At 32.6% G+C, this 26,653-nt stretch overlaps 2 protein-coding genes across 3 annotated transcripts in view; one reads left to right on the top strand and one right to left on the bottom strand.

The window, feature by feature from the left end:
• The window catches only part of LOC124362578 (chromosome-associated kinesin KIF4A), a 39,454-nt gene extending 38,056 nt beyond the window's left edge, over positions 1-1,398 (bottom strand). For both annotated transcript variants that reach the window (XR_006922477.1, XM_046817211.1), the window contains exon 1: positions 1,092-1,398. The gene's annotated coding sequence lies outside the window, so the exon portion shown is untranslated. The remainder of the gene's footprint in view (positions 1-1,091) is intronic.
• Positions 1,399-3,977: 2,579 nt separating this feature from the next.
• Positions 3,978-24,706, top strand: LOC124362577 (RING-box protein 1A). The gene is made up of 5 exons (XM_046817210.1): positions 3,978-4,353; positions 16,187-16,214; positions 19,902-20,023; positions 20,556-20,641; positions 24,544-24,706. The coding sequence occupies exons 1-5, from the start codon at positions 4,261-4,263 to the stop codon at positions 24,554-24,556; spliced, it is 342 nt and encodes a 113-aa protein (XP_046673166.1). The 5' UTR covers positions 3,978-4,260; the 3' UTR covers positions 24,557-24,706.
• The last annotated feature ends 1,947 nt before the right edge of the window (positions 24,707-26,653 follow it).

Genomic DNA, 26,653 nt, shown 5'->3' with positions numbered 1-26,653 from the left:
GGTATCAAATTAAAGCCCATGAAACCATGTTTAATCCTTTTAGCGCCAAGCATATTGGGTAGGTCGTGTCACATAACACCAGAGTTACTGGTGCGGGTTGTTCCGTTGGGCGCCGCGGCATAGCCACGGGGTAGCACCAAGGCAATTTTACGAATTATGACACAAATAGATATAAATCGTTCTCATTTCACTAAATTTTATGATAAACTATTGATTTTGACCTCATTTTTTTATTGATAGGAGAACAATGGCATGTAATACAATTTATGAAATGTTGATCTGTTAAAATTGTAGACCTTTCAAATTTCCATATTTGTGTGTAAAGTAAGAGCTCAACAAATGCCTGAAACACTATAATGATTGTGTATTGCATGAAAATGTTGAGAGGATAAATAAAGGTTCTTGGCGCTTAACATCCAAACTTGTCCAAGCCTATATACTGTATAGGCTCTTGGTGTTTCACCACCAACCTAACTTGAGCCTAAATAAAGGCTCTTGGCGTTTTATGACTTAATAGGTTGAGCCTATATATAGGCTCTTGGCTCTAAGGGTTAAAATGATCTACCTCTTGGCTCTCTAACACTAATGGAACTATAACATAGCAGATTTTTAATTTAGGAGCATACTATTAAAATATGCTGCATTTTGTGATTTTAAAAAGACTATGAGGGATAGGATTTAAAATATATATTTCAGTTCAGGATATCCGAAAGTATAAATAGGCCTACACAAAATTCACTCAAATCAGAAATGGTCAGGAGAAGTGCCTTGTTATTCTGACAGGAATGATCCAGTTCCTACATGCATAATGAAAAACATAATCAATAACCTGGATCAGAAAGTGGTGCAAAATACAACTGCGGTTAAAATTAAATGAAGTCTTAACAATAAGTGTTCTAAGGTACACCTAAATATCTTGAAATATGCTTTAGCCTAATATATTATTCTATTTGTTTGTATTTACATTATTAGGTAATTAATTGTTTTACTTTTGTTACTATTATAGCCTAACTTAGTTGTTTCAGTTTGCAAATCATATTGCTATTTAAAATATAATAAACGAACATGCTACTAAGATGAAACAAACATACCATAAATTTGTATATATCAAATTCCAGTGTCTAAGGTAAAATAACCAATGACTAATGAGATTATCTTGTCGAAATTAATTGTAATTGTAGGTCTGCAAGACTTCAACAATACTAAAACTACGAGTAAGGGATATATTACAAATTTAATATGCACCGACGTTTTATAAAGAAAGATAAATAATATTTAGCTATTACTAAAACTAAAATTAACCAAAAACGAAGTTAAAAACTGTAAGAGAAGAGAAATACACTTTCAAATCAGCAACGGTAAACTGTTACGAAAACGAAATTTTGAAAGAATCCAAATCCAAATCCAAAACAAACGAAACAGACGAGAAAAAGATGCATGAAAGGGCGGGATCCGTAGGAATAGTTGCACAGCATAAACATTTTATGTATAAAATATATCAGTAATCTTATTATTAGAAATACATAGATAATATACAATATTGTGACAATTACAGCTCTAAGCTGTGAATAAAGAAATTTCTGAGGTTTAGAGAAATCGTTTACAGAGTAAAACTATTCTCCGCTGTTTATAAAATTGCAATACAACGTTAAGTTTACTTTCGCAGTGATATACATTTTTTTTATTTTGCGTTTTAACTAACATATTGTGAATAGTGTGAATATTGTGAATAAATCTCCTTCAGTAGAACTACTCTGTATTACATATTATACCAAATTTTTTTCTATAATTTATCTTACATCCAAAAGTTTACTAGGTAAGCTGTTTTATTCTAAACTAATATGTTATAGTAATTGTACCCAGGCAGTGTTATATAGTGATGTGTGTTATGTAGATTATATAAACTCTGATATTTAAATAAACTGCATCTTATTGAATTAAGAGCTTAAGTAAATACACTTTGGCAATCAAGCCTGTACGCATTGTCGCAGAAGTCAGCTACATATCTTTCCAGGAGTACTCCCTTAAATTTGCTGCCATTTTCAAATACTCAACTCTAGCAAATTAAACTCTGGCATTATTTTTATGCTGCTTCTAAATAAGCTTGTAAATAATCTAGAAGTACTTAATAATAATTATTATTATATTTGTTATTATAAAGATGATAGCAAAATAAAGGTAGCCAAAAGGCCACCCAAAAAAAGGTTTTAAAAGTTTTTTTTGTTGAATTGTAAGTGTTTTAAAAATTAATTTTTCTTTCGAAATGTCTTTTATTATCTATATATACTCTCATTGGGAACACCACTAACCGCTGTTTGAGAACCACTCAGATATAAAATTTACGATTTACATCTCGCAATCCATTCAATTTGGTGTTCATATCGCTTAAAAACTATATAGCAATTACAAGGGAAAGAGCGCATCACGTGTCGCGTAAAATGCTTCGCTAAGATTGCATACATAATTTCAAATTTATATTATCTCATTCCATTTTGTAGATGACCAATGGACACATAGGTATAGACATTCGAGAAAAATCAAACAAAAAAGAAATGTTTTCATCTTCCTGGCAGAAAAAAATAAATTGTGTCTGCCTACTGCATGATAGGCTTTAGTGACGCTCAGCCAAATTTCATGGTTGGACTTGCACTATCATGAAACTTATTTTTGTATGTATAGAAATTGGTTTTCGTGTCCAATTTAAAGTCTAGAGATATAAAATTTCTTGAGATATCACGCAACATTATACATTTATATTTTTGTTCACTAAGAAAGATTATATAGTATTGTTCACTTAACAAAAGTTATGATAAGCTAATGAGACCACTACAACCCAAGAATGGGTTGAAGTGAAATATTGTCCCCGATTTTTTATGTTGAGTCTGGTCTAGTATGGATAAAATTGTCATTTCTAAAAAGTCACATGGTTGTATATAGTTTGTTTACAAATCAAAACAAAAAATATTGTAATGTTATGTGAAGTTTCAAATATTCAAGACAAATATTTATAATTAAGGTTAAAAATTTCAAGAAACATAAAGAATTAAATAAAAATAAATATTAAGAATTTGTTCTTTAACTAAAAAGTGTAATACAATATTTAAAATAGGCTACGTCGAAACATCAACATGTTGATATGTTACTATTACAATATTAGTTGCAACAATTTGTATAGATTTGAAGACAGGTATATTCTTTCAAACTCAGGGCATTTGACAGGATAAAGAATCAGTTTTAAAATTTAAAACGTAATTTTGTTGTCTTTTTCACTGCCAAGGGTGTTGTTGTCACGATAGTCTAATCGTTTGTGCCTTCAAAATGAGCAGGCGCCAGCCATGGTAAATTAACAAAACCTTGTTTAATGAAATCTGTGTTAAAAATTAAACGTTTCAAATAGCGATTTACAAAATTACAATCCCAATGTAATGACTTCATTTAACGTAAACAATGCCAATGTTTTGAGCTACACAGTCAAGAATAAAAGTTAAGATTTAATAACAAAATGTGTTACATAATTCTAACTAATTCTAATTCTAAGGCAAAGCTAAATTTCATGGAGTGACATGCACCATCATCGAACTCAGTGTTGTTTACATAAAAATGAAGCTTCATACCAAAAGTTAATTGCATAGGTAATTACGTTTTCGAGATATCTTGGGGAGAGACAGACAGACACGAATAAAGTGTTTTTAGCCTCTCGAGTAATATGCTCTACTAAAACTATTTATGCCAGTTTTATATGCATTTTCTCTGAAACTCATAAAATTGAAGATTTGGGATTTATTTGATTTATTTCAGCAGCGTCTTATTGTCCCATTGAACTTTTTGTCCTTCAAAACAGTTTCAATTTGATTAATGTATAAAGTTTACGGTTGAATACACTTTATACCATCACAAACAGTACTTGGAATTTTGTAGTATATAACCTGTGCTACTTTTACGTGAGTGCGGCATTGGCGTGTATGACTTCGTTAGGTTGTGGGTAATTTTAAGCTGAGCATTGGGTCAGTTTTAATTTGCCTACTTTTTGGGAAACCCTGCAATGAATTATCATTCGGTTTCTGTCTGTTCACTGTTCAGTCAGGTTAATTTAAATGTGGTAATTAGTCAGTAGTGAACTGCTGATAGTTAGTTGTGTAATCTCTCAATTCACATTCTGTATAGTCGCACTGATTTTCATGAAATTACTTTGTTTCTGTTCCAAATAACAATAATTTATTTGAACAAAACATCTCTTTAGATCGTTTATTAAATTGCATTATGGCATCAGCTATGGACGTTGATGATGATGAGATTGAATTACCTACTTCCAGTAGCAGTAAAGGTGAGAAGAAAAGGTTTGAAGTTAAAAAGGTAAGTTATACATAACGCTAGGAGATTAGAATAGGTTATTACTAATCTGACATAGCCTATTTAATAATTCCCAACTATGGCTAAGCTGTAGTCTAGAGTTGCTTAGTAAAGCCTTAGTCCTAGGAAGTAAGTTTTATTACTTCCTACATTATTATCTGCTACAAAATAAAATAAAACTCACAAGAATTCATTGAACTTTTATTATCAGAATAGGGGTAGGGTATGATAAGCGGACCCGGTTTTTTGTATCGAAGAATATAGTCATCAATACCTAATATTCGCATCTCCAATCCTAGACTATCAATCGATATAAAAGTACCTATAGTCCTCAATAACAATCATATATTTAATTTAACAATATTATAATTAAAATATGAATTTAATATTTACAGTTATCAAACAAATTATTATAACCAAAATTAGGAAAACTGAAGACGACCATATTTACTCCTCTCACAGTTACATTTGTTTCTTTCCCACAAATTTCACATAGTGGGTTTTACGGTATGAGTCCAGCATGTTGAAGCCACGAAAAAGCAACGTCATGTAGTTTTCTAAGATTGACTGCCATTTTTAATAATCAGAATTACTTATGTAAAATTGAAATATCCTATAACTTATGTATTATTTTAGAGTGTTTACAGCTGTTGATATAGATTATTTGTTAATAGTTCAAAATAATTAATTAGTATTGATTGATTATATCGATGGTTATGATTAAGTAATATCGTTTGCCAATTTCAATATAAAAAACCGGGTCCGCTTATCGTACCCTACCCTCAGAATAGTATAAAGAAAAATGTACAACAATTCATGAAATACCTCACTGCACTGTTATTTTTCTTACAAAAACCCATATTCCTACTTATGTTGAAAGTAAGTGGTGCAGTATAATAAGTGGCCACAAACACAATCTGATGATTATCAAATTATATGGAATCATCGATACTCATGTCCATCCAAAAGACTGAAAGTAAAATGGCGGACCAAACAATGTAATAGATATTTCAAAGGTCAGTATAGGGGTAGACTTTAATAAGCGGTGTGCACTCGTCATTCGATTGTTATTATCGAATGGTTTGGTTGTTTTTGTCTGAATGAATAATTTAATATTAGGTATACAATTTATTTAACAAAACACGATTCCAACTTATTAGTTACAGTCATTTGTCATGTAAACAATAAACTAGCTAGAAGTAACTAATTTGTTGAGAATTTGAAAATGACGATGAATGTTAGGTAATTACGTGATAACTTTCTAGATATACATGTTGGTTTGGCTACTTTCTAAAGTGGTTACTGACAGCAAATATCCAATCTATAAATATTGTAACGTATTTCTGATGTATAATATGTCTAGGCCATAGTTGGATTAAATTATTTTGTGGTAACATAGTTATTTTGTGTTAAATGTATGTTATTAAAAATTGTAATGTATTATTCTTGTTGTTAAATGTATTATAATTCTTGTTTCATACAATTAATATATAACGTCGAATTTGGATAATAGATCGAATACATCGAATAACGAGTGTTGGCTGCTTATTAAAGTCTCTCCCAGTATGGTTTGGCTAGTTTTCAGTCTTATATTAATATAATTACAACAAAACAATAACATTTACTTACCATATGTATTTTCAAGGATAAACGTGACTGCTTATGAAACTAAGTCAACATGTTAGTCAATAACGAAACACATGATTTTAATTTTGAATTTATTTTCAAACATGTTTTACTTTGAATAAATTTTGAATGATGATATCAAATTGAATTAAGCTTTAGGTTTTAAACATGTTAAAATAGAGAAGCTATATTTATATATATGAAATAAATGGATATGTTGTCTAAATTGTATGTAATCACTAAACTGTATTTAAAGTACTCTTGAGCCCTGTAGTGCTAACTATTACTTCAGTGTCGACGTGTTGATGGCATTTAAAAAATGCTCGATTGGATCACCACAAATAATTGTAATTGGTCATTGATACATGTATTCTGCAAGATGATTGGCAATGCACTCACTTCTGAGACCAGTTTGTAAAGATTTAATTGTAGGTATATTTTCTTGTAGCCATTTAAAACATTGCTCAGTGTTTATAAAAACATTTTGAGCTGATATCTGTTTATTCATCGCCATTGTTCTTATTTCACTAGCCTTCTACGTAAAGAAATAACAGCTGGTAATGACTTCACTAGTCTAAATAAAGAATGCTGGCAATGATTAACCCTCCGAGTGGCAGTATGTTTGGTACTTTGGGATTATACCGACCACTCCCAGACATGAATCGTAATTTGACATTTTGCTTCTACTGATTACTAGATTAGCGTAGAACAATATTTCGTCAATATAAAACAGGAATTGTCTTATCGCAAACCCCTCCCCACCCTCAGACAGAGGTCAAAGTCGAGCGGTCTAGTAGATAACGTGATTGCAGAGTCTCGTCACCCGTTCAGCTGGTGCGTCACTTTGTTGTACTTCTGTGTTTTACCTCTACATTTCTCCAAACACAAAAATTCAACAAAAACAAACATTACCAAACTAAAACTAAACTCTTTATTGAAAAAAACACTCAAAACTTGTTTTTATTCTTGATCACACTCTGCCACCCAAAATGCTAGTGCCTCCGGCCATCAGCGCGGGCTTCGGCAGAGGTGCTGCCGAAGCCCGCGCTGATGTCGACAAAAGAAAAACATCCCTCAAGATAGTACCTATCAGTAAAATATCAAATTCTAGAGGGGCTGATCAGAAATATAAATTGAATTGTAATGGAAAGGGAATTATGTACCGTGCAAATCATGTGATGCCGCGCGGCCTGCCGTAATCGGGATTCTCGAGAAAGATAAGATAATAGCGACAACAGTACCGATCGCAATACCTGGAAATGCTTGTAATTTTGTAATTAAACAGTTGTTTTTCGTTCTATTATGTTTGTTTCTATAAATTTATATTTTTGTGTTCTTCATACTGGTGTGGTCGGTATAATCCCAAAGTACCGTACGTATTTCTCCAAGTGGTAGGACATGTTTACTGATTTTGTTTGTTCGCAAAAGAAAATTTATATAAAATACTGTAAATGGTATAAGTATGACATATCATATATCAAGTTAAACTACATAACACACAGAATAGAATGGTAATAATATGAAACACCGACCTTGGATAGGTGTAAAACCCAATGGGTTGAATTCCAAAAATAAAAATTCAATTTTTTTAATTTATGCTAGGCTGAGTAAATGTTACTAAATTTAATTTTTTAACACACACCTAAAAAAGCCATTCTGTTTACAATTGGCAATAGTAAAAAAAAATATATTTATAGTTTATATGTATTATTCCTAAAAAAAAACTCACTAATTGGTGATCTAAACTTTTATGTACACTTTTTTTACCGCATTTTAGTCAATATCAGAGCCAACCTCATTATTCCTGGTTTGAGAGGCCTCCAGTAATGTTCCAAGTAAAGGAAACACTCCCTATGAACCTCAAAATTACAAGGTGGGCACCAGAAGTGACTTTTGCCCCTTTTTTTGGTGTGTCCACAGACTGCACAAAGTCTTTCCCTACGGCCTAGTAAATGAGTAATCCGGTGAGGAAGATCTCCAGGAGGTAGTACAGTAGGTGGATGAACTGGTTGTAAGGGTTCCACTAGTGCCAGTATATCTAAATACTATATCTATTTATTTATTTAAACGGTCAACGCCAATTTATATTATTAACATACCCACTTATATCATAACATTTCATTCCAAGTGGCAGAAGAAAAATGGAATACATTTAAGTATTAACAGGGAGTGTAAACACGTCCTAAATTAAGCAAAATGTTTGTTATTTTGTTTTTTTGTTATATAAACTAAATAACAATAATTACAACAATAAAAAACTAAGCAAATGATAACAAGAAACGAGAATAAATAATCAGTTGTAACAGGAACAATCAACAATGTATAACAACGTAACAGTGGCAAGAGCTATGAAAAAGTAATTACAGCACGCAAAAAGCTGTAGTAACAATAGAATGGTCATGAATGACTGTACAGATGTATGTGCTTGTGAGGTTTAAGTGTGGCTAAATATAACATTAGTCAAAATGGCAATTTTGAAAGATGCAAGGGATACTCCGAAAAAGTCAGTCCGGGTTGTAGCCTCACTTCCGAAACTTAGGAGCCTTGACATGCCACCGTGGTATGCATAATAAGTTGGCTCATATCTCCTGCGGAAGATGGTCATTGAGCGATTGCCATGAGGAACCACCAGCTTGATGTTGCTCAGGATATCGGGACAATCCAGCAGGCCGTTTACCAACTTGAAGAGCACAGTTAGATCTGTACATTGACGCCGAAGTTGCAGAGGGTGAAGTCTAAACTGAAGCTTAACAGCAGCTACAGGGGTACAGAGAAAGGTAAAACCCAGTCTTGTTCCCAGCATTCTCACAAATCGGACTTGTACCTTTTCAAGTATTTCGACATATCCAAGGTGGTAAGGATTCCAAATGACGGAATTATATTCAAGCACTGGACGAATGAGGGATGTATACAAAATTACCAGGGACTGAGGAAAATTAAAGTCTCTTGAAGACCTCATGACGAACCCCAGGAGAGAATTAGCTCTTGCAGAAATGGAGAGTAAATGTTGCACAGGGCTAAGGGACGGTGTCATCATCACTCTAAGGTCATTGACACTAACCACCCTTTTCAAACTAACACCATCAATTTGGTAGTCAAAAACATTATCTGAGTTTCCACGTTTAAATGTGACTACTTGACACTTTGATACGTTGAGTTCCATGGAGTTTACCGAACACCAGCGGCCGATATTATCGAGGGATTGTTGGAGAGATAGTCTTGACTGGGCCGACGTAACCCTGGTAAAAACTTTAACGTCATCTACAAATAGTAGGAATTCCACACATACTGCACAACTAATGTCATTTATAAATAAAAAAAAAAAATAGAGGGCCCAAGTGAGATCCCTGAGGCACTCTGGACAATACAGGGAATGGAAAAGATGTAGCACCATCACATTTAACTATCAGAAATCTACCTGTAACAAAGCTCATAAGCCACTTCAGCAAGGGATCAGAAATTCCATAAGCTTCCAGTTTAGCAATCAAGATTGAGATATTAACCTTGTCAAAGGCCTTTGCAAAGTCCAGGTAGGCACAGTCAACAGGACACGAATCAGTGAAAGATGAAATAATGAATTTTTGAAATTTGAAAAGGTTTGTAGTAGTGAAGCGCCCCTGCATGATGATATATTTGCTGAGGTTGAAGTACAAAAATTTTTGAACAATACTTTCAAATACCTTGGCGAGAGTTGATTGGATCACTGTAGGCCTATAGTTTCTTGAATTGGTTTTGTCTCCTTGTTTGAAAATAGGGACGACAAAACTCTGCTTTAAAGATGACAGGAAAATTCCTACTGCTAAATAAGGCTTTGAATAAAATGGCAAAATGAGGAGCAAGTATTGGGGCACAGAACTTGAGCACAATTGGTGGTATGTCATTGGGATCAGCCCCTTTCTTGATATTGAGTACTTGACGTTTGTTAGATATATCAACAGCAGACACAGTGCAATTAGGAAGAGAATGATTCAGCCCATAATCGAAGTAAGGTATAGGGACAATAGTAGCATTAAAAACAGAAGAAAAGAATTGAGCGAAAATTTCACATTTAGTAGAGGGATCAGTAGCTTTGGTCGAATCAAGATGCAATTTCTTAGAAATGTTTGGAGTACGTTGCAAATCGCCAACATGAGCCCTAAAAGATTTCATGTTATATGGTAACGATTCTTCAATTCTGTTAATGTAATTCAGGTGACACTCACGGGCCATTCCTCAGATAGTAGAATTGTAATAAGGTAGCTTTATACTTCTTGTGTAGTCTTCTTGATGGTTAAATGCTTCAAAATACTGGAGAACCACACAGGAAAATGGGAGATGCCAACTTTTTTGATGGGAGTGTTTGCCTTGACGATTTCACCAAGTTGACTACAAAAATTGTCGAAAGAGGATTTTGCATTAGCATCATTACATGCAGGATAGGCCAAATTTTGGAGTTGAGTGGCAACTGCCTCCAAGTTACACCTCCTAAAATCAAGGATGAACTTTTGACTTGGTGAACGAGAGGGGTGTCTTAGTTCAAAGGAAAACCCATGAGCGGGATGATGTCTGTCCTCAGCAAGTAATAATTATATCATCAGCAGTAGTGACCACCATCGAAGATAATGAGGAGTATATAAGGTCAAGGTAGACACCGCGATAGTTCTGTATATGGTTCTTTTGATAAAGCTTGTGTGTCTCTGCCAGATCAAACAGATAAAAAATATAACATCAGAGGAATCATCAACATCAGGACCACAGGGATTGAGCCAGTCTACATTAGGCAGGTTAAAATCAGTAGTATTACATGACCGTGGGTTTTACTCGAGAGCAGAACATCATCAAAGGCATTACAGAATGCTAAATAGACTGTAGAGAGTTGGCTAGGAGGAATATAGACACAAGCTATAAGTGATCGTGAGTTATGGAGATTGCAAGAGACGAAGATACACTCGCTACTAGAATATGTGGTGTTGATTTTGTGACAAGGAATATTGTCACGAATGGCAATGAGTGTACCACCCCCACAAACTTTACTACTTGAGAGATGGGTTCTGTCGCATCTAAAGACTGTGAATCCACTTAAAACAAGTTCAGAGTCATTCACATCTGGGGAGAGATTTGTTTCAACTAAGGTTATGAAGTCATAAGAGCATGTAGCAATAGATTGAGATAACAAATTAAGTTTACTTTTCAAGCCATTAACATTTTGGTAGTAACCAATGAATAATTGAGGTGGACCGTTGAATTTTAGATGTTTTTTGAGTCTTGACAATAGCAGGATCATCTGTATCAAATTAAAGTTTGGAATCTGGTCTTTCTAACCATACCTATAACGTTTAAGTCACGGCATAACATCGGAAATACCGGAACGAAAGAGACTGCATTAATAAATGCTAGGGCGTTTCTGCTACTCGTAAACAACGCTGCAACGCCTTTCACCACTTGGAGGGTTAATTATGAATATCTATAGGTCTAAAGTTGTATTCGATGGTATCGACATTTAAAATTGATAATCATCATCCGCTTTAATAAGCTTATAATTAAGTATAATTATTGTAGGCAATACAAGAAAAACAAAATTAGATTCATGTTTTTAAACAATAAATACTTAAAGTAATTTTTTTGTATAATCCAGTGTTTAAAACTCTTCTAAAGTAAAATAATTTAAATACTCGGGCTGTCTGGATGGTAGCCTCCATTACTTAAAAATAAATTAACTTAAATATTTTCATATTTATCACCTTATAATTAGCCTATCACCCTCTCTAAGTTAACTCATTCCAATAAGATTTTTTTCATCTTTTCCCCCCCTCAGAATGTTTATTTATTCTAGCATATTTACAGTGAAAACTAATAGCACAGTATAATAAGAGGCCACCAACACAATCGAATTATGATTATCGATTTTAAATATCGAATATGACATTTGACCTATAGATATTTATACATAAATATTGCCAGCTTTCTTTATTTAGACTAGTTAAGTCATTACCAGCTGTTGTTATTTCTTTTATATAGGTGAGAAGGCTAGTGACAACGATAGGCACAATGGCGATGAATATGCAGATATTGGCTCAAATTAATTTTATAAACAATGAGCAATGTTTTAAATGATTACAAGATCATTGACCTTGCTCCTTTTAATCTGAATTGTCCAGTTTGTATTTAAGAGATGACAACTGAAAATAAAGGTCAAAATCACAAGTAGAGTAAGAACAAACATGATGTATCTGAAAACGATATTGAAAAGATTTTTTTTTAACATTCTAAATTTGGTATTATGAATATAATGAAAAATCGTGTACTATTTTAGTTGAAATCAAACAAATGATGACTTTTAATTATTAATTATTAATGAAAGTACTTTTGTCGGCATCAGTAACTGCAGAAATCCCATTTCTGATTGGCTAAAGTAATCGTAAGTACTAAACTGCTCAAACGTCGTTTAAATATAGTTTAGTTATTTTATGCAATGTGAAACAAATAAATTTATTTTACATATAAAAGTATAGCTTAACCCTTTTACTGCCGACGTGCGCGATTGCGCACGCTACCGTTTGTGCGAAAATCGCCAACGTGCGCTATAAAAGCCGTCTCGTATTTGTTTTATACTGGTTTTCAATGTTGTCCAAATGCATCGAAATTCAGCTGTGTTATTCATTACTATATGGACAACACACAGAAAACAGGTTTTATAATCTATGGAAGCCATTTTTGTTACTGAACTTCTTTGGTTATAGCTCGAGTTTGGTTTGATGAGGTTATGGTCGATCTCATTAGTTGTGAGTTCCACTTGTGTTGTTTCGTGTTTTACACTTTATTTGACATTTATATTTGTAAATCTACATATTTTTATGATTAATAAAATGAGTACTGGAGGGAAGAGGAAGAGAACCAGGACTGTCTGCAAAAACTGCAAAAAAGGTGTTCATCCCACAAGTATTGGGGAACACAAGTGCTAATCAGCAGGCCTATGAACCTAAAAATGTATATATATTTTTGTAAATATTGATCAAAGTGCCTTTTAACTTTAATTTTCTATTATGTATTATATTTTCATATCAATGGACAGTGATTTATGTATTATAAAGTGATTTATGCATTATAAAGCGATATAGTGTAAAGTTATGTATCAATAAACGTGTTATCTTGAAATTCGAGGATATTGCACCAATTTCAAAAATTCATCACAGCTTCAGTATTTTTCAAGGTATGTTCCTAAAACTTTTTGGGAATGTTTATATATAATTACTATACAATAAAAAATTATAATTATGGTGGTAGTTTAATATTTAAATATAGTTGTTAAAGTGCAAACTCAAAAAATAATTTTTATTTATTTAAAATTTTTGTTTCATGACATAATATATATATTTTTTAAGGACAGAAAATGTTTAAATTATTTTTTGTAGCAAATTACAACTTATAAGGAAAAAAACAAGATAAAGTTTATCAATTTATGATAAAAAATAATGAATCCATGATTTTTTTAAAAAATCATTACATTTTAGTCAATTTCAACCCGGCATTTTTCAACAAACTAAAAAAAAGGTGTCCGGCAGTAAAAGGGTTAACCATAATATGATTTAAAAACATAAAACTTAATTAAGTGAATCTCATCTATTAAAACATTTTTTTAAATTTTAAATAACTTAAAATTACATCTATATATTTTGTTGTTGATAGTATATATCTACACGAGTAATTTGGTGCAATATTGGTAATTTGGTGGTGGTCATTCTCTAATTTTTATGAAAACTTATAAATTTTAATCCCCAATTTTAGCCTGGCACTTTTAACTAGTCAAAGGGGATATGAGATGTGAAAAAATTTTGCCCTTAAAGGATTAACGTGTTTTTCAAAATAACTTATTTGTCGATACTAATCGGCAAATCGAAATCATGAGTTTAAACTGATGTTAAAAAGATTATTGCGCCTTCATCTCAGTGGCTAGCACGTAATTACTAATAAGAAAGCTGTGATAGTTTTAAATTTTTGACCGAAAACAGTTTTTTGAGCACAGCGAGTGAATGACACAACTAATCGTAACTTGATTATATTAATTTGCTGGTCTTGTTATTATGCCCAACTTTGTCCATTTAATATTTTTGCTATATCTTTTATAGTTTCCAAGATTCCTTCAGTGTGATCAACATTAGGAGCACACTATATACGAGGGCTATTCGGGAAGTAGATTACGTTTTGGAATTAAAAATTAACAAAGTATAGGAAAAAATTTTTATTATATACATTTAAAACCCACACTTATATACTACTTTTCAACATAGTCGCCATTCAAATTTAGGCACTTATCATATCGATGGATTAGCTTGACAATGCCTTCCTCATAAAATTCTGCCGCCTGTGTCTTCACTCAGTTTGTCACTTCTTGCTGCAGCTCTGCGTCGTCGTCAAAGCGCTGCATTGCCAGCCACTTCTTCATTGTTGGGAACAAGTGGTAGTCACTTGGTGCAAGATCCGGGCTGTATGGTGGATGAGGAAACAACTCCCAATGGAATGATTCGAGAACTTCACATGTGCGATTTGCCGTGTGAGGTCGAGCGTTATCGTGAATCAACAGAATTTTCGAGCTCAACTTTCCCTTACGCTTGTTTTGGATAGCTCTTCTGAGGTTGTTTAACGTTTGGCAATACCTTTCTGAGTTGATTGTAGTGCCTCGTTCCAGGAAATCAACAAGAATTACACCTTTCTTGTCCCAAAAAAACGGTCGCCATAACCTTTCTTGCCGACATCGTTTGCAAACATTTTCTTGGTTTGTTAGGGGAACTTGTGTGTCCCCACTCCATTGACTGCAATTTGGTCTCGCAGTTAACATGTTTCACCCATGTTTCATCGCCAATTAGGATGCGATCGAGGAGTGATTCACCCTCTTTGTCGTAAGCATCCAAAATTGTTAACGCTGCAGCCATGCGCTGGTTTTTGTGGTCGTCGGTCAGGATTTTCGGTACCCATCTTGCACAAAACTTGTGGAAGCCAAGCTTATCAGTGACGATTTTGTATAACAAAGTTCGTGAAATTTGAGGGAAACTAAGCGAGAGTTCCGTTATGGTTAACCGTCGATTTTCTCGGACCTTTGTGTCAACTTTCTCAACAAGTTCGTCAGTCACTATGCTGGGTCTTCCACTTCGCTCTTCGTCATGAACATTTGTTTCGGCCATTTTTAAACTTAATGACCCATTGTCGCAATCCACCTTCAGTGATAATGTTGTTCCCATAAACTTCACACAACTGCCGACAGATTTCTATAGGCTTACAGTTTTTGGCAGTCAAAAACCTAATTACTGCGCGCACCTCACAGTTGGCGGGATTTTCAATTGCGGCAGACATTTCAAACAGGCACTGTGACTAGATGCGTTACAACACGAACTTCCCGCTAGCACGGCTGGATAGCCACTGAGCGGTGGGACGAACTGACACCAAGATGGCCGTGCTAATATTTTTGCATTAAGCGGTGGGACGAACTGACACTAAGATGGCCGTGCTAGTCCCGCCAGCGCAAAACATAATCAACTTTCCGAATAGCCCTCGTATATCTAAGCTCTACAAACCTGTCTCTGTAAAAAAACAGTAAAAAAGTCAGAAAAACAACATAATTTTAGGAAACAAAAACACCATTAAGGGGTTACGAAGCAATGATAATGGAAGAATTACATTGGAGATGAAATAACACGCTCTTAGGTACTTCCTTGCGTAATCATCAACATTTATAATACACCTTCAATTCTCAACTTTAGTTAAAACTTTATTATATCAAAATTAGAAATAACAAAAATTACAGTTCTAGAATATTTTGCAGATTAAAAAAAATGCTCTATATTCATGTCTTAAACAGTTTGTTAAAAAAATATATTATTCTCTACTTAGTAATGCAAAAATGTCACATTCCAACACAACAAATAAATATGTCTAGATATTAAATATTTTGAAAAAATTAAAACATGTATTTTGTACTTTAAGAATGTTAGGTCAAGCAACCAGAAGTTTGCATGTTGGTAATTATGAATTAAATATAAGAGAAGAAAACATGCACTGTAAAAAGAATGTTTGTACTTTCTTTAATCTTCCATCTAGGTGAGGATAAATGTCAGTTTTGTCTTTATTGTATTGTAAATTGTTAAAATATTAATGAAATTGTGTATATTATATGAGAATTAATGTTGCCTACCATAAAATTATAAGTTTTGTTAATATATATATATTATCTTTTCAGTGGAATGCCGTTGCTCTGTGGGCCTGGGGTAAGTAATTTTATGTATGATTTTATTATTAATTGTGATTATTAAACTAAAGGTTTATAATTATTTAAACTGTTGTTCATGTTTTGATTTAGTCACTAGTACATCTAAGTATGTATCTAAATGTTTTGGACTTTGGATATAATATCTCTAGAGGCTGTAATATTTTACCAATGGTAGACATCTTGTAATATTATTTATTAGCATTATATTCAAGAACAGTTAGGCTAGCCATGAAAGGCATATCCTGCTATTTAAATTTTTTAAGTTTTACAAGTTTGAAATATCTTGATTAGGAACTATTTAAAAATATTAGAAATGTGCTGAAAAGTGACAACAGTAGCATATTTTTAGAAAAAGTAATTTTTTTGTAATGTAGGATAAAAAATTAGATTTGCTAAAATTTTTAATGATACAGTAAAATACCTCTCACCCCTTCCCATAGTGTCATTTGGGATATAATTGGCTGTTACAAATTATTTTTCCTAATTCTTTGGTGTCGAAATATGGCAGATTTTGTTAAAATGAAATATAAGGTTTCTCCGTTCAGCCGCTATACGTCTCGGATGAGTGGTCTTTCTTACCCTGTAGATAGTAAACATCATAATGAGAAACATGATACCAAATAACGTGTAATCTGTATATAAATCTCAAATACCTCTTGATTTACTCACTCACTCACACATGAAATCTCAAAAACCATGTAACGGATTGCAATGAAAATTGGAACCTACAGTTTTTCTTAGGTCTTAGGTGCTCGCTAAGAAAGGGTTTTAAAAAATTCAGTTGAATCTTGATTAACTCGTGAAAAATGTAATTTTTTATGCATTGTAAATTCTTTGAAATAATATTATGGATTGTTGTGAAACTTAGTACATTGTTTCTTATTAGATGTTATATGTACAATAAAAGTTATGGTACCTTGTTATGATCTGGAGGCCACTATTTTTGACGTTTCTCTTACCTGGTACCTTAAAAAACTACATTACTGAAAGAACAGACTTTATTTGACTTACTGTGAAAAATTACATGTCATTATGACAATCAGTTCTTTTTTCTGCTTCCTAAAAGGAAGTGATGTCGTTGAGGAGGTTACTCTGTCACTATCTACTTTTGCTATTACACAATAAGTTGAGATTAGCGTATCATAAATATGTTACTAGTAGTACTAAAGTTAAAGATAACCTTAACAAGCGCTCACATCATCTGTGCTTAAATTTGGGTACAATCTGGAAAGATGTTTTTCTTTTTTCGTCAGAAGTGTGGGAAGCGTGCACAGCCCTCATTGATGACCAGAAACATTTCCCATCAGTACTTTCCCCACCTCAGATCACATAATTTATTGTCATTCAATATAGGTGGGAATAAATTTTGGGGTTCACTTTAAATAATCTCCGAGTCCAAGTAGGCTAAATCATTGTTTAGATAAAAAACTCACTGTGTTGGATTTTGAAGATAAAGGTGATTGATTAATTGTATGTTTACAAGTGTTCACAGTACTTTCTGGATTGCCACTGATTTAATAAAAATAAAAATTATATCAAAATGGCATTTTAATGTACGTCTTTGTCTTTACACTGAGATTTTTCAGTTCATCTCAGACTTGTCCAAATTGGCTATTTATTGATTGATTATTTAAAAGGTTTTAAATTTTACAAGTCTATTAATGTTTCCTGGCTATAACTTATATTAACACTTAGTAATTTTTTCGGCATATAGATAGTAAAAGAAACTCACTTTGTTATTTAGATTTATTTGCACACCATTTATAACTTAATTTCACTGATTTTGCTTTATTTTTTATGTAAATTTATTTAATAAGCACTAGATCCCATCGCCCTTGTAGTAAATTTTTACTTTAAACGTTCAATTTGTCCACGTCACTGTCAGGAGCATCTCTCCTAAGTTTGTTTCGCTTGAGATTTCTCACCAGAAGAAAGAATACCAGATTGCGGTGTAGTGTCTAGAACAATGCCCCCCTCCACTCTCTTCGAATCAGTGTCTTCACGCTTTAATTTAATCTAATTCGTTGTTAATAAATAAACAACGGAACTCAATTACGTCCACTATGATTTATCAATTTGAGTCTTTTTTTATTTACCCTAATTATTTATCTATCAATTTTTTATTTACATTTTCACAACATGTGATTTCTAAGGTCATTGTCCCTTCAACACTCAATTTGTCTCAACTCCCCAAATTAGCTTGTTTGCCTAATTATATTTAATACTCTTAATAAAAATGAATTTTGCTTGCGTTTGCCCCAATTTAATTATTTGAATTTGTTCTGGTGTAAAGTTAATTTATTTTTCTACTATTAATTAAATAAAGCACAACTCTGACAATACCTGTTTTTTTTTTCATTTCATGTTTGTCAACTCTCCGTGAATATTTTATTATCGTAATTTTATTTGTCACAGCACTTCTGGTGAAAAAAGAAAATTATTCCTCAAACTCGACCACCTCCCACACACAACACGCGCGGCCCCTACACACACACACACGCGCGCGTGCACACACACACAAAAAAATGAGTACCTAGATGATCTCACTCTCAAGGAGAAAGGCCATCACTCTAGGTGTCACTATAACTCTTTATATATATCTACTGCAAACTGAATCTGTACACACCTCAAATTCAAACTATCTACTAACTACCACCACCGTGCGCTGTATTGTAATGTTCACCACTCGTGCCCGGTTTTTGAAACACAGTCTGTTCAGTAACAAATGGATGAAAGTGAACCTGCCTCCCTCTGCTACTAAAAAAAATTAGTTTTTCTTCAAGTAGTTCATCTCAATCACGCTAGGTAGCAGCATCTGTCGGGTTTTTCACAAACATTTCTTTGCCACTAAACAGATTACCGTTTGCACTAGCCAACTCGAAATTTATTTTTTGGCACTTTCATAACTTTGCTATGTGCCCCAAATAATGTGTAATTTAAGCCTATATTTAATCTAGAAACTAACATTGGATATTTACTTATTTTCTTACCTTCTTCTTTTTTTTTTATTAGTAGAACACATAGCAGAAGCTCATCTTTCGGCATCGTTTTTGTGAATAAATGTTGTAATATAAGTTACTGTATGAGTGACATGACTAGTGACGGAGCATAAATTTGCTGCAGTAACGAGTGGCGTCACTAAAATGCCCTTAACAGCACATTTGAAAAGTCGGCACTTAAAAGGGTTAATACAAATATATGGTACCTTACTTTGTTGACAGTTTCAAAATTTGTTTTATGTAGATTTCACACTACATGTTTTTTGTCAGGTATGTAATACCGTGAAAGTCAATGGCAATATGGTAAATATGTAATAAAACACACACAGATTCAATAAATAAAACGTAGACATGAAAATTAATTTACTGTACACATACATCGTATGCCTACCATATACGGCTTAAACAGCCAAATTGAGTACGGTAGTAATTAATTCTAGGTAATTTTTTTTCATGTCCTGAATACAATATCTCATCTTAAAGTACAAATAACAGGATATATAAATTGTTCATTGCTACTATAAATAATGCTAACATCACAAAATTGTAATATAGGCTACTTTAAGCCATCCATGCACTGGTATTTTTACCTCTTGTAGAGTGATGAGTGAATGATGCATAAGCCTAAGAACTAACATATTAATCATAGTTGGTAACAATAACTAATATTTTTATGTCTGTTGTAGACATAGTGGTTGACAACTGTGCCATCTGCCGTAATCACATCATGGACTTATGCATTGAATGCCAGGCCAACCAGGCCTCCGCAACCAGTGAGGAATGCACTGTTGCCTGGGGTGTCTGCAATGTAAGCTTGACTAATTGACATTCAATAATAATCTGAATGTCAAAAAGAATTGTGTATATTTCGTTAGACTAGAATGCTAACTGTATTACCTGACCTGTTCTGACCTTACAATTTTAATTGATTATTTTTACAAAAATTTAATTTGTAAAAGAATTGAGTTTGGCTCAAAAATAACATAAGTATAATCCACTAATCAAACATGTTCAACCAAGTTGAAAAGTGAATTTATGTTTGTTAATCTATATAGCTTTTGTTATTAAATGTTTGCATTTTCTTTTATAATAATATTTTTATTGAAGGTAACCACAAGAAATGTCCTTTGTTCATAAAATATAATAAAGAAACGTTAGGTACTAGGTAAATTTAATTTAATTATAAAAATATATTTTGTGTTTACAGTATGTACTATGTAAATAACATTGCACCTTGATAAGCATTTTTTATTACAAGGTTCTTATAATTTAGTTGAATTACTGCACAAATAAAGTTTATATATTTGTATGTGTTATAATGATTTTGTATTTTTTTTTAGCATGCATTTCATTTTCACTGTATATCTCGATGGCTGAAGACTAGGCAAGTCTGCCCTTTGGACAATAGAGAATGGGAATTCCAAAAGTGAGTTAACGATTTAAAATATAATTTTCAAGTTAAAATTCAGTTGATTAATTGTATACAAACTTAATGATTTATTTGTATACCTATATAAATTTGTTGATGTATACAAATGGACCAATTAATTGCTATAGTTGTATATCTATAACTCAGCTTTTATTAGGGAACATTTTGTTTCACTCATTTTGTCTTTCTGTTACAAAACATGGGACTGTATTTACTTACCATAGTGCTCTTTTGTGTTCTGCTGTAACTATGTAAAATACACTAAAGGCTATTCACAATAACTTAAATTTGTATTTTAGTTGTAAACATAGTGGTGGATTCAAGATTTAACATTTTTATTTGTCGTTAAAAATTTAAAAGTAATTGCAATAGACATGTTCAATGTTATAAACCGATATCAGTAAATACAGTACATGTTTTAAATTATTTCTACTAAACTAGTAAACTAGTTTAGTAGTAGTTTTCTAGTAAACTAATTTAGTACTTTAAATTTAGGTACTTTTTGGTTATGCCAAGTTATTTTAATACTTGCACAATCATCATTTAAAAATAAATTTAAATTAAAACTTCTATATAATTATTGATAAATAAGAATGGTAACATTTTTCATTTAAAAAAAAGCACACACAAACTAAATGAATACCTACATACAGAAATACAAATAATATAAAACTTAATTTACAAGTATTATGGTTTAAATAATCAGCAATGGAATAAAATGTTTCTGCTTTTAACCATCTATTTAGAGTGAGTTTAAAGTGATTAATATTTACCGTCCAGGCTGCTTCTGGCAATTTATTAAAAAAGATTTTAATTTCATACTTAAATTACTATCCTTTCCGAGGCTGTTCTTATTTTTGAAAGCAAGTTTTATCCACTACCGGCTTGCTAGACCTGACGTAGCTTCACCAGAGCCCCGTTAGCCGTCTCTTTGAGCCGTTGCCCATCCCTCACGACGAGGACGAGGGGTTGGACTTAGAGGGACTTTCTCTATGTCTTTCCACACTTGGTCCTCCCATCTTCCTCTCGGTCTTCCTCTTGGTCTTCTTCCTCCTTCCTCCTTCTCCAGTGCTATTCTAGGCATTCTATTATGAGAGAAAGGATATGGGAGAGTATGAGAAAGAGAGGATTGCGTGAGGGAATAGTAGAAAGAATAAAGAACCTGTACGGCATATGTAAAAACAGGGTAAGAATTGAAGAAAAATATACGGAAACTTTTAAAACAGAGAGAGGAGTAAGGCAGGGAAGCATATTGTCACCTTTCCTTTTCAATATTATAATGGATGAAATTATTCTAGAAGTACAAGGAAACAGAGGAGCAGAAGAACTTAAGACAATAGCATATGCGGATGACATAATGATATGGGAAAACAGGGAAGAAGAGTTAGAAAGAGAGTTGAACAAATGGGCAAAAGTGGCGAAGAAATATGGTTTAGAGATGAACATACAAAAATGTAAATTTAAGCAGATTGCAAGCTGCAGAAATGAGATTTTTAAGAGGGATAGAGAAGACTACAAGAAGAGATAGAATAAGGAACGAAATAACAGAGAAAGATTGAAGGTAGTTTCACTGCAAGAGACAATGGAAGGAAGAAGAATACAGTGGATCATGTGAAGAGGATGGGAGATAATAGAATGCCTAGAATAGCATGGAGAAGGAGGAAGGAGACCAAGAGGAAGATGGGAGGACCAAGTGTGGAAAGACATAGATAGAAGGGGACTACAGAAAATACAGGTGGAGGAAAGAGGAGACCTGGAATGATAGACAAAAGTGAAGGAGGCTGTGTACGACGACCCGTGATAACGGAAACGTCTGATGATGATGACGACTTAAATTACTACTTCTGCTATTTTGGTCTGATACATAATAAATTAAGCAAGTGTATATTCCTTGTACAATAATTATGTATGCCTTATCTTAAAGTGTAACTCTACGCTCATCTTTCACATATACTAAACATGTGTATATATGTACAAACAAGGAAGGGTCATTATTTTGAGTTTCTCAGATTAATAATGGTAAACAGGTTTGTCTTTGAGGTATATTTTCCATTATATGTAATATTGTTTCTATTTAATGAATACTTTGCTAGAGTTTGCACTATTACCCCACAAAATAATACCATAAAACAAGTGTGAATGAAAGAATGCACAATAACATATCTTTACTTACTCAGTTTTTCAACCTGCATAGTTAATATGTAACCAAGCTAATTTTGAACATAAATTATTGATATGAATAACTCAACTCCATCTTGAATTTAAGGGAATACCTAGCAATTTTACTTATTCATTTTTATATTGTATTGTATTATGCAAGGAGAAAATCATACTTTGATTTTTTACTATTAACAACTAAAAAATTATCTGCAAAAAATGTAGTAACTATTTTCATAGCTAAGGTTTGTTGGACGTGCAAGGCAACCAAATCAGTGTTTCAATTAATAAGCATTGTGTCATTAGCATATAATACTGACTTACAGAGCACAGTGGAAGAAAATCGTTTATAGCAATGATAAACAAAAATGGTACCAGCACTAATCCTTGTGGGATATCTATTTTTGTAGTTTTTATTTCAAATTGGTCCTGTCCTTAAAAAATGACTTGTTTCTATCCATTATAGATATAAGTCCTTTTCCTTTCACACCATAATAGACAATTTTCTCTAACGTCATACAAAAAACAAATGCCTTTGATAGATCAATTAGTACAAGACAGATGAGAAGTTTTGTCTTCAAAATTAACATTATCAACCACACTTTAAACAGCCTTACTGTGTTAAGATTTGCAGAAAACCATATGGCTCATTACAGAAAGACTTGTTTGTTGAAAGTATCAAAAAGTTGTTTTTTTATACACAATTCAACAATTTTACTGAAAATTGGAAAAAAATGCTATTAGATGTTGAAGTCTACTTCCTTTCTAAAAAAAATAGGTATTGTTTTAGTAATTAAGAACGTGGAAAAATTCCAATTAAAATATAAAAAATTTTATAAATAAGTAAAATTTCTAACAATTTTATATATATTATATATATATATATATACACACACACACACACACATATATTATTTTTTTAGTGACATTGTTCAACAAACCGCAATAATCCTCACAAGAAACTCTTGAAGTTTTGGGAAATACTTTATACTCTTTTGTCATTATTCTTTCCCATTTAAAATGTTTGTTTCCCACATTGCAATCAGTAATATATGTACTTACATACTCAAGGGCAGGGCTAAAACTATCAGGTACTTTATTATTGTTAATCATGTGCCAAAACTGTGCTATCTGTCAGTTTCATTTAGAGGAGCAACAAATTTGTGATTAAGGTGTGAATATAAGTACCAAGCAGAAGTGGCTACTGAACCATCAATAGAGATACACTTAATGGTAGGATGAATTCATATTCAGTAATTTGAGAGAGATGTTCTCTTTAATATTTTTGTGTTTAATAACCACCGAGTAAAGAATTCTTTATGACTTTAACTTTATTTTAAAAAACAATTAGGAAGTTTTTTAAGACACTGTATTTTTATTTGGGGTTTCATAATTGAATCTCTTTAGATGTTTAAAACAAAAAACTAAATATATTCATGGAATTAATGTAAGAAGTTTCCAGAGTTAGCAAGAGAATTAATTGAATGAAAGAGGTAATCGAGATGTATGTTCTTATTAGTGATTACAAATTTTGTTTTCCTTGCAGCAAGATACATATGTTGTCATCCAAATATAAACCCATAATAAAACAATTTGTATTATTTTATAGATGAAAATAATAATATAAATAAAACTATTCATTCACCTTAGATCTAAAAAGTTTCTAAAACAGTTGTAAGTTTTGTTTAATTTCTATACAGCGCTTTAATGGAAGATTTGAATGTATTGCTCAATTTTTCCAGGTATGGACACTAGTGTTTGGAATTGGCTACTCTTACGGAACTTCACTACAAGACACGCAAATTTAACAAATATTCAATAATTTTTTGTAATAATGCTTTCTAGAATTTAAAATAATAAAATTTTGTTTTTCTCAAATTAAATTAATTTTTTCTCTAAAAATTATACTGTAAATATTATTTTCCTTGTCATATTTTATAATCCCAGTTAGCATTGTTTTTTAAATGAAAATATCACTTCCTGAGTCTTAAGACATTTCGTATAAAATATATGTCAAGTGAGCAATGTTTTATTTTCTTTTAACAACTTGTTACTTTAAGTATATAGTCAATAAATAAATTTTATCAATACTATAGTGACAAAATCACCACCAAAACTATATTGTTACAACTTTACTATTACTATTAACCCTTTGACTTGGTGGGTTTTTCTTCATAAGAGCACCCTAAAAAGTGAGTTTTTAAGGTGTTTTTTTTTTTTTAATTATATTTTTATTATTATTATTTTTTTGTTTTTTGTGATTTGGGTTTACTGCAGTAAATTTGTTATAAAAAACACTCAATTAAACGTTATGAAGTTTTTTTGTGTTTATACAGAAATTCATTTAATTATGCACAAAAGTTATGATATTTTCAAAATATGAGAATAAGATAAAACATTCAGTATTTTCTCATAAACATACTAAGGTACACAATAGGTACAACTTCGTAACATTACATAAATCTCCACAGAAATCTCCGATAGTATGAAAGTAGTGAAAACAGTCGGTCACACAAAGCAGAACGTTGGAATCCCGGTACATCATGCCTCGGCCCCGCTGCTCACCGACGCTGGTCTATCTGCACACTTGGCATGCTCTCTTCGTCTTGTTCTTATTTGTAGCAGGAATGGTGGTGGGAAAATGCCGAGCAGTAAGTCTAAGGGTAGCATCTTAGCCAAAAATTCGTCTGTAAGTCTTTCTCGCACCATTTTATGTAAGTAGTAATTACACAAACAGCCATGTTTATTTACTCACAGTAAACACAACAAAACGTTTACAATCAGGGCAACTAGTACTGTAAAAGTGAGGTTACAACCTGTATTCAATACAAACAGAAATAGAACCAGCTGATTACTTGGAACAACTGATTGACTGATTGAATACCGTCATATGGCCTGAATAACGAGACTGATATTATGAACAAGTCCTTAGCTCAGGGTATTTTTCCAGCTGACCTCAAGATTGCCAAAATAATCCTTATTAAGAAACAACCACAAAGCACAGAAGCTGGCCACTTTAGACCAATATCTCTTGTATCAACCATCTCCAAGATATTTGAAAAAATTGTTTTAACAAGATTAATAACCCACCTCATGGACAATAATTTGATCAGTAAACATCAGCACGGATTTTTATCCTCTAAATCTACAACCACAGCTATCACTGATTTCTTTGAGAATGTAATTGACCAAATTGAAACTGGAAAAATAGCATCTGCTATTTTCTTGGATCTAAGTAAAGCTTTCGACACACTGGGACATAATTTACTTCTTACTAAGCTGATGACTTTAGGAATCCAAAGCAATGCAATAAACTGGTTCAATAGTTATTTGAAGAACAGGACTCAACTAGTAGAGCTGAAATATACAGCTAATAACACAGTTTACCATGCTAGGTCAAAACCCCTCAATATAACAAGAGGAGTCCCTCAAGGCTCAGTACTGGGCCCAGTCTTGTATGTATTGGTAACAAATGACCTCCCAGATTACCTAAAGGAGCAAGCCCACACCACAATGTACGCTGATGACACAGCTCTTATACTTGCTGAAAAAGGCCCTAATGATTTAGATTGTCAGGCCTTCATTGCTTTCAATATGGCAAAACAATATTGTCAGGAGAACGATCTTGCACTAAATGACAGCAAAACTAAACAAATCCTGTTTACAAGAGCTGCAAACTTAACCGAGGGGTTGCCAATGGTGGAAGTAGAGGACGAGACCAAATACCTGGGAGTAATCATTGACCAACATCTGTGCTGGACCCCTCATGTGGACATGGTGTGCAGGAAACTGAGTACTGCCCTGTATGTTGTAAAAAGAATAAGGTTTTGTTGCAGATCTGTCAACGGCCAG

The sequence above is a fragment of the Homalodisca vitripennis genome, chromosome 5, assembly GCF_021130785.1.
Source record: "Homalodisca vitripennis isolate AUS2020 chromosome 5, UT_GWSS_2.1, whole genome shotgun sequence".
Taxonomy (NCBI): Eukaryota; Metazoa; Arthropoda; class Insecta; order Hemiptera; family Cicadellidae; genus Homalodisca; species Homalodisca vitripennis.
The sequence above is the reverse complement of the archived record's forward strand: the minus strand, read 5'-3'. Positions and strand labels throughout refer to the sequence as shown.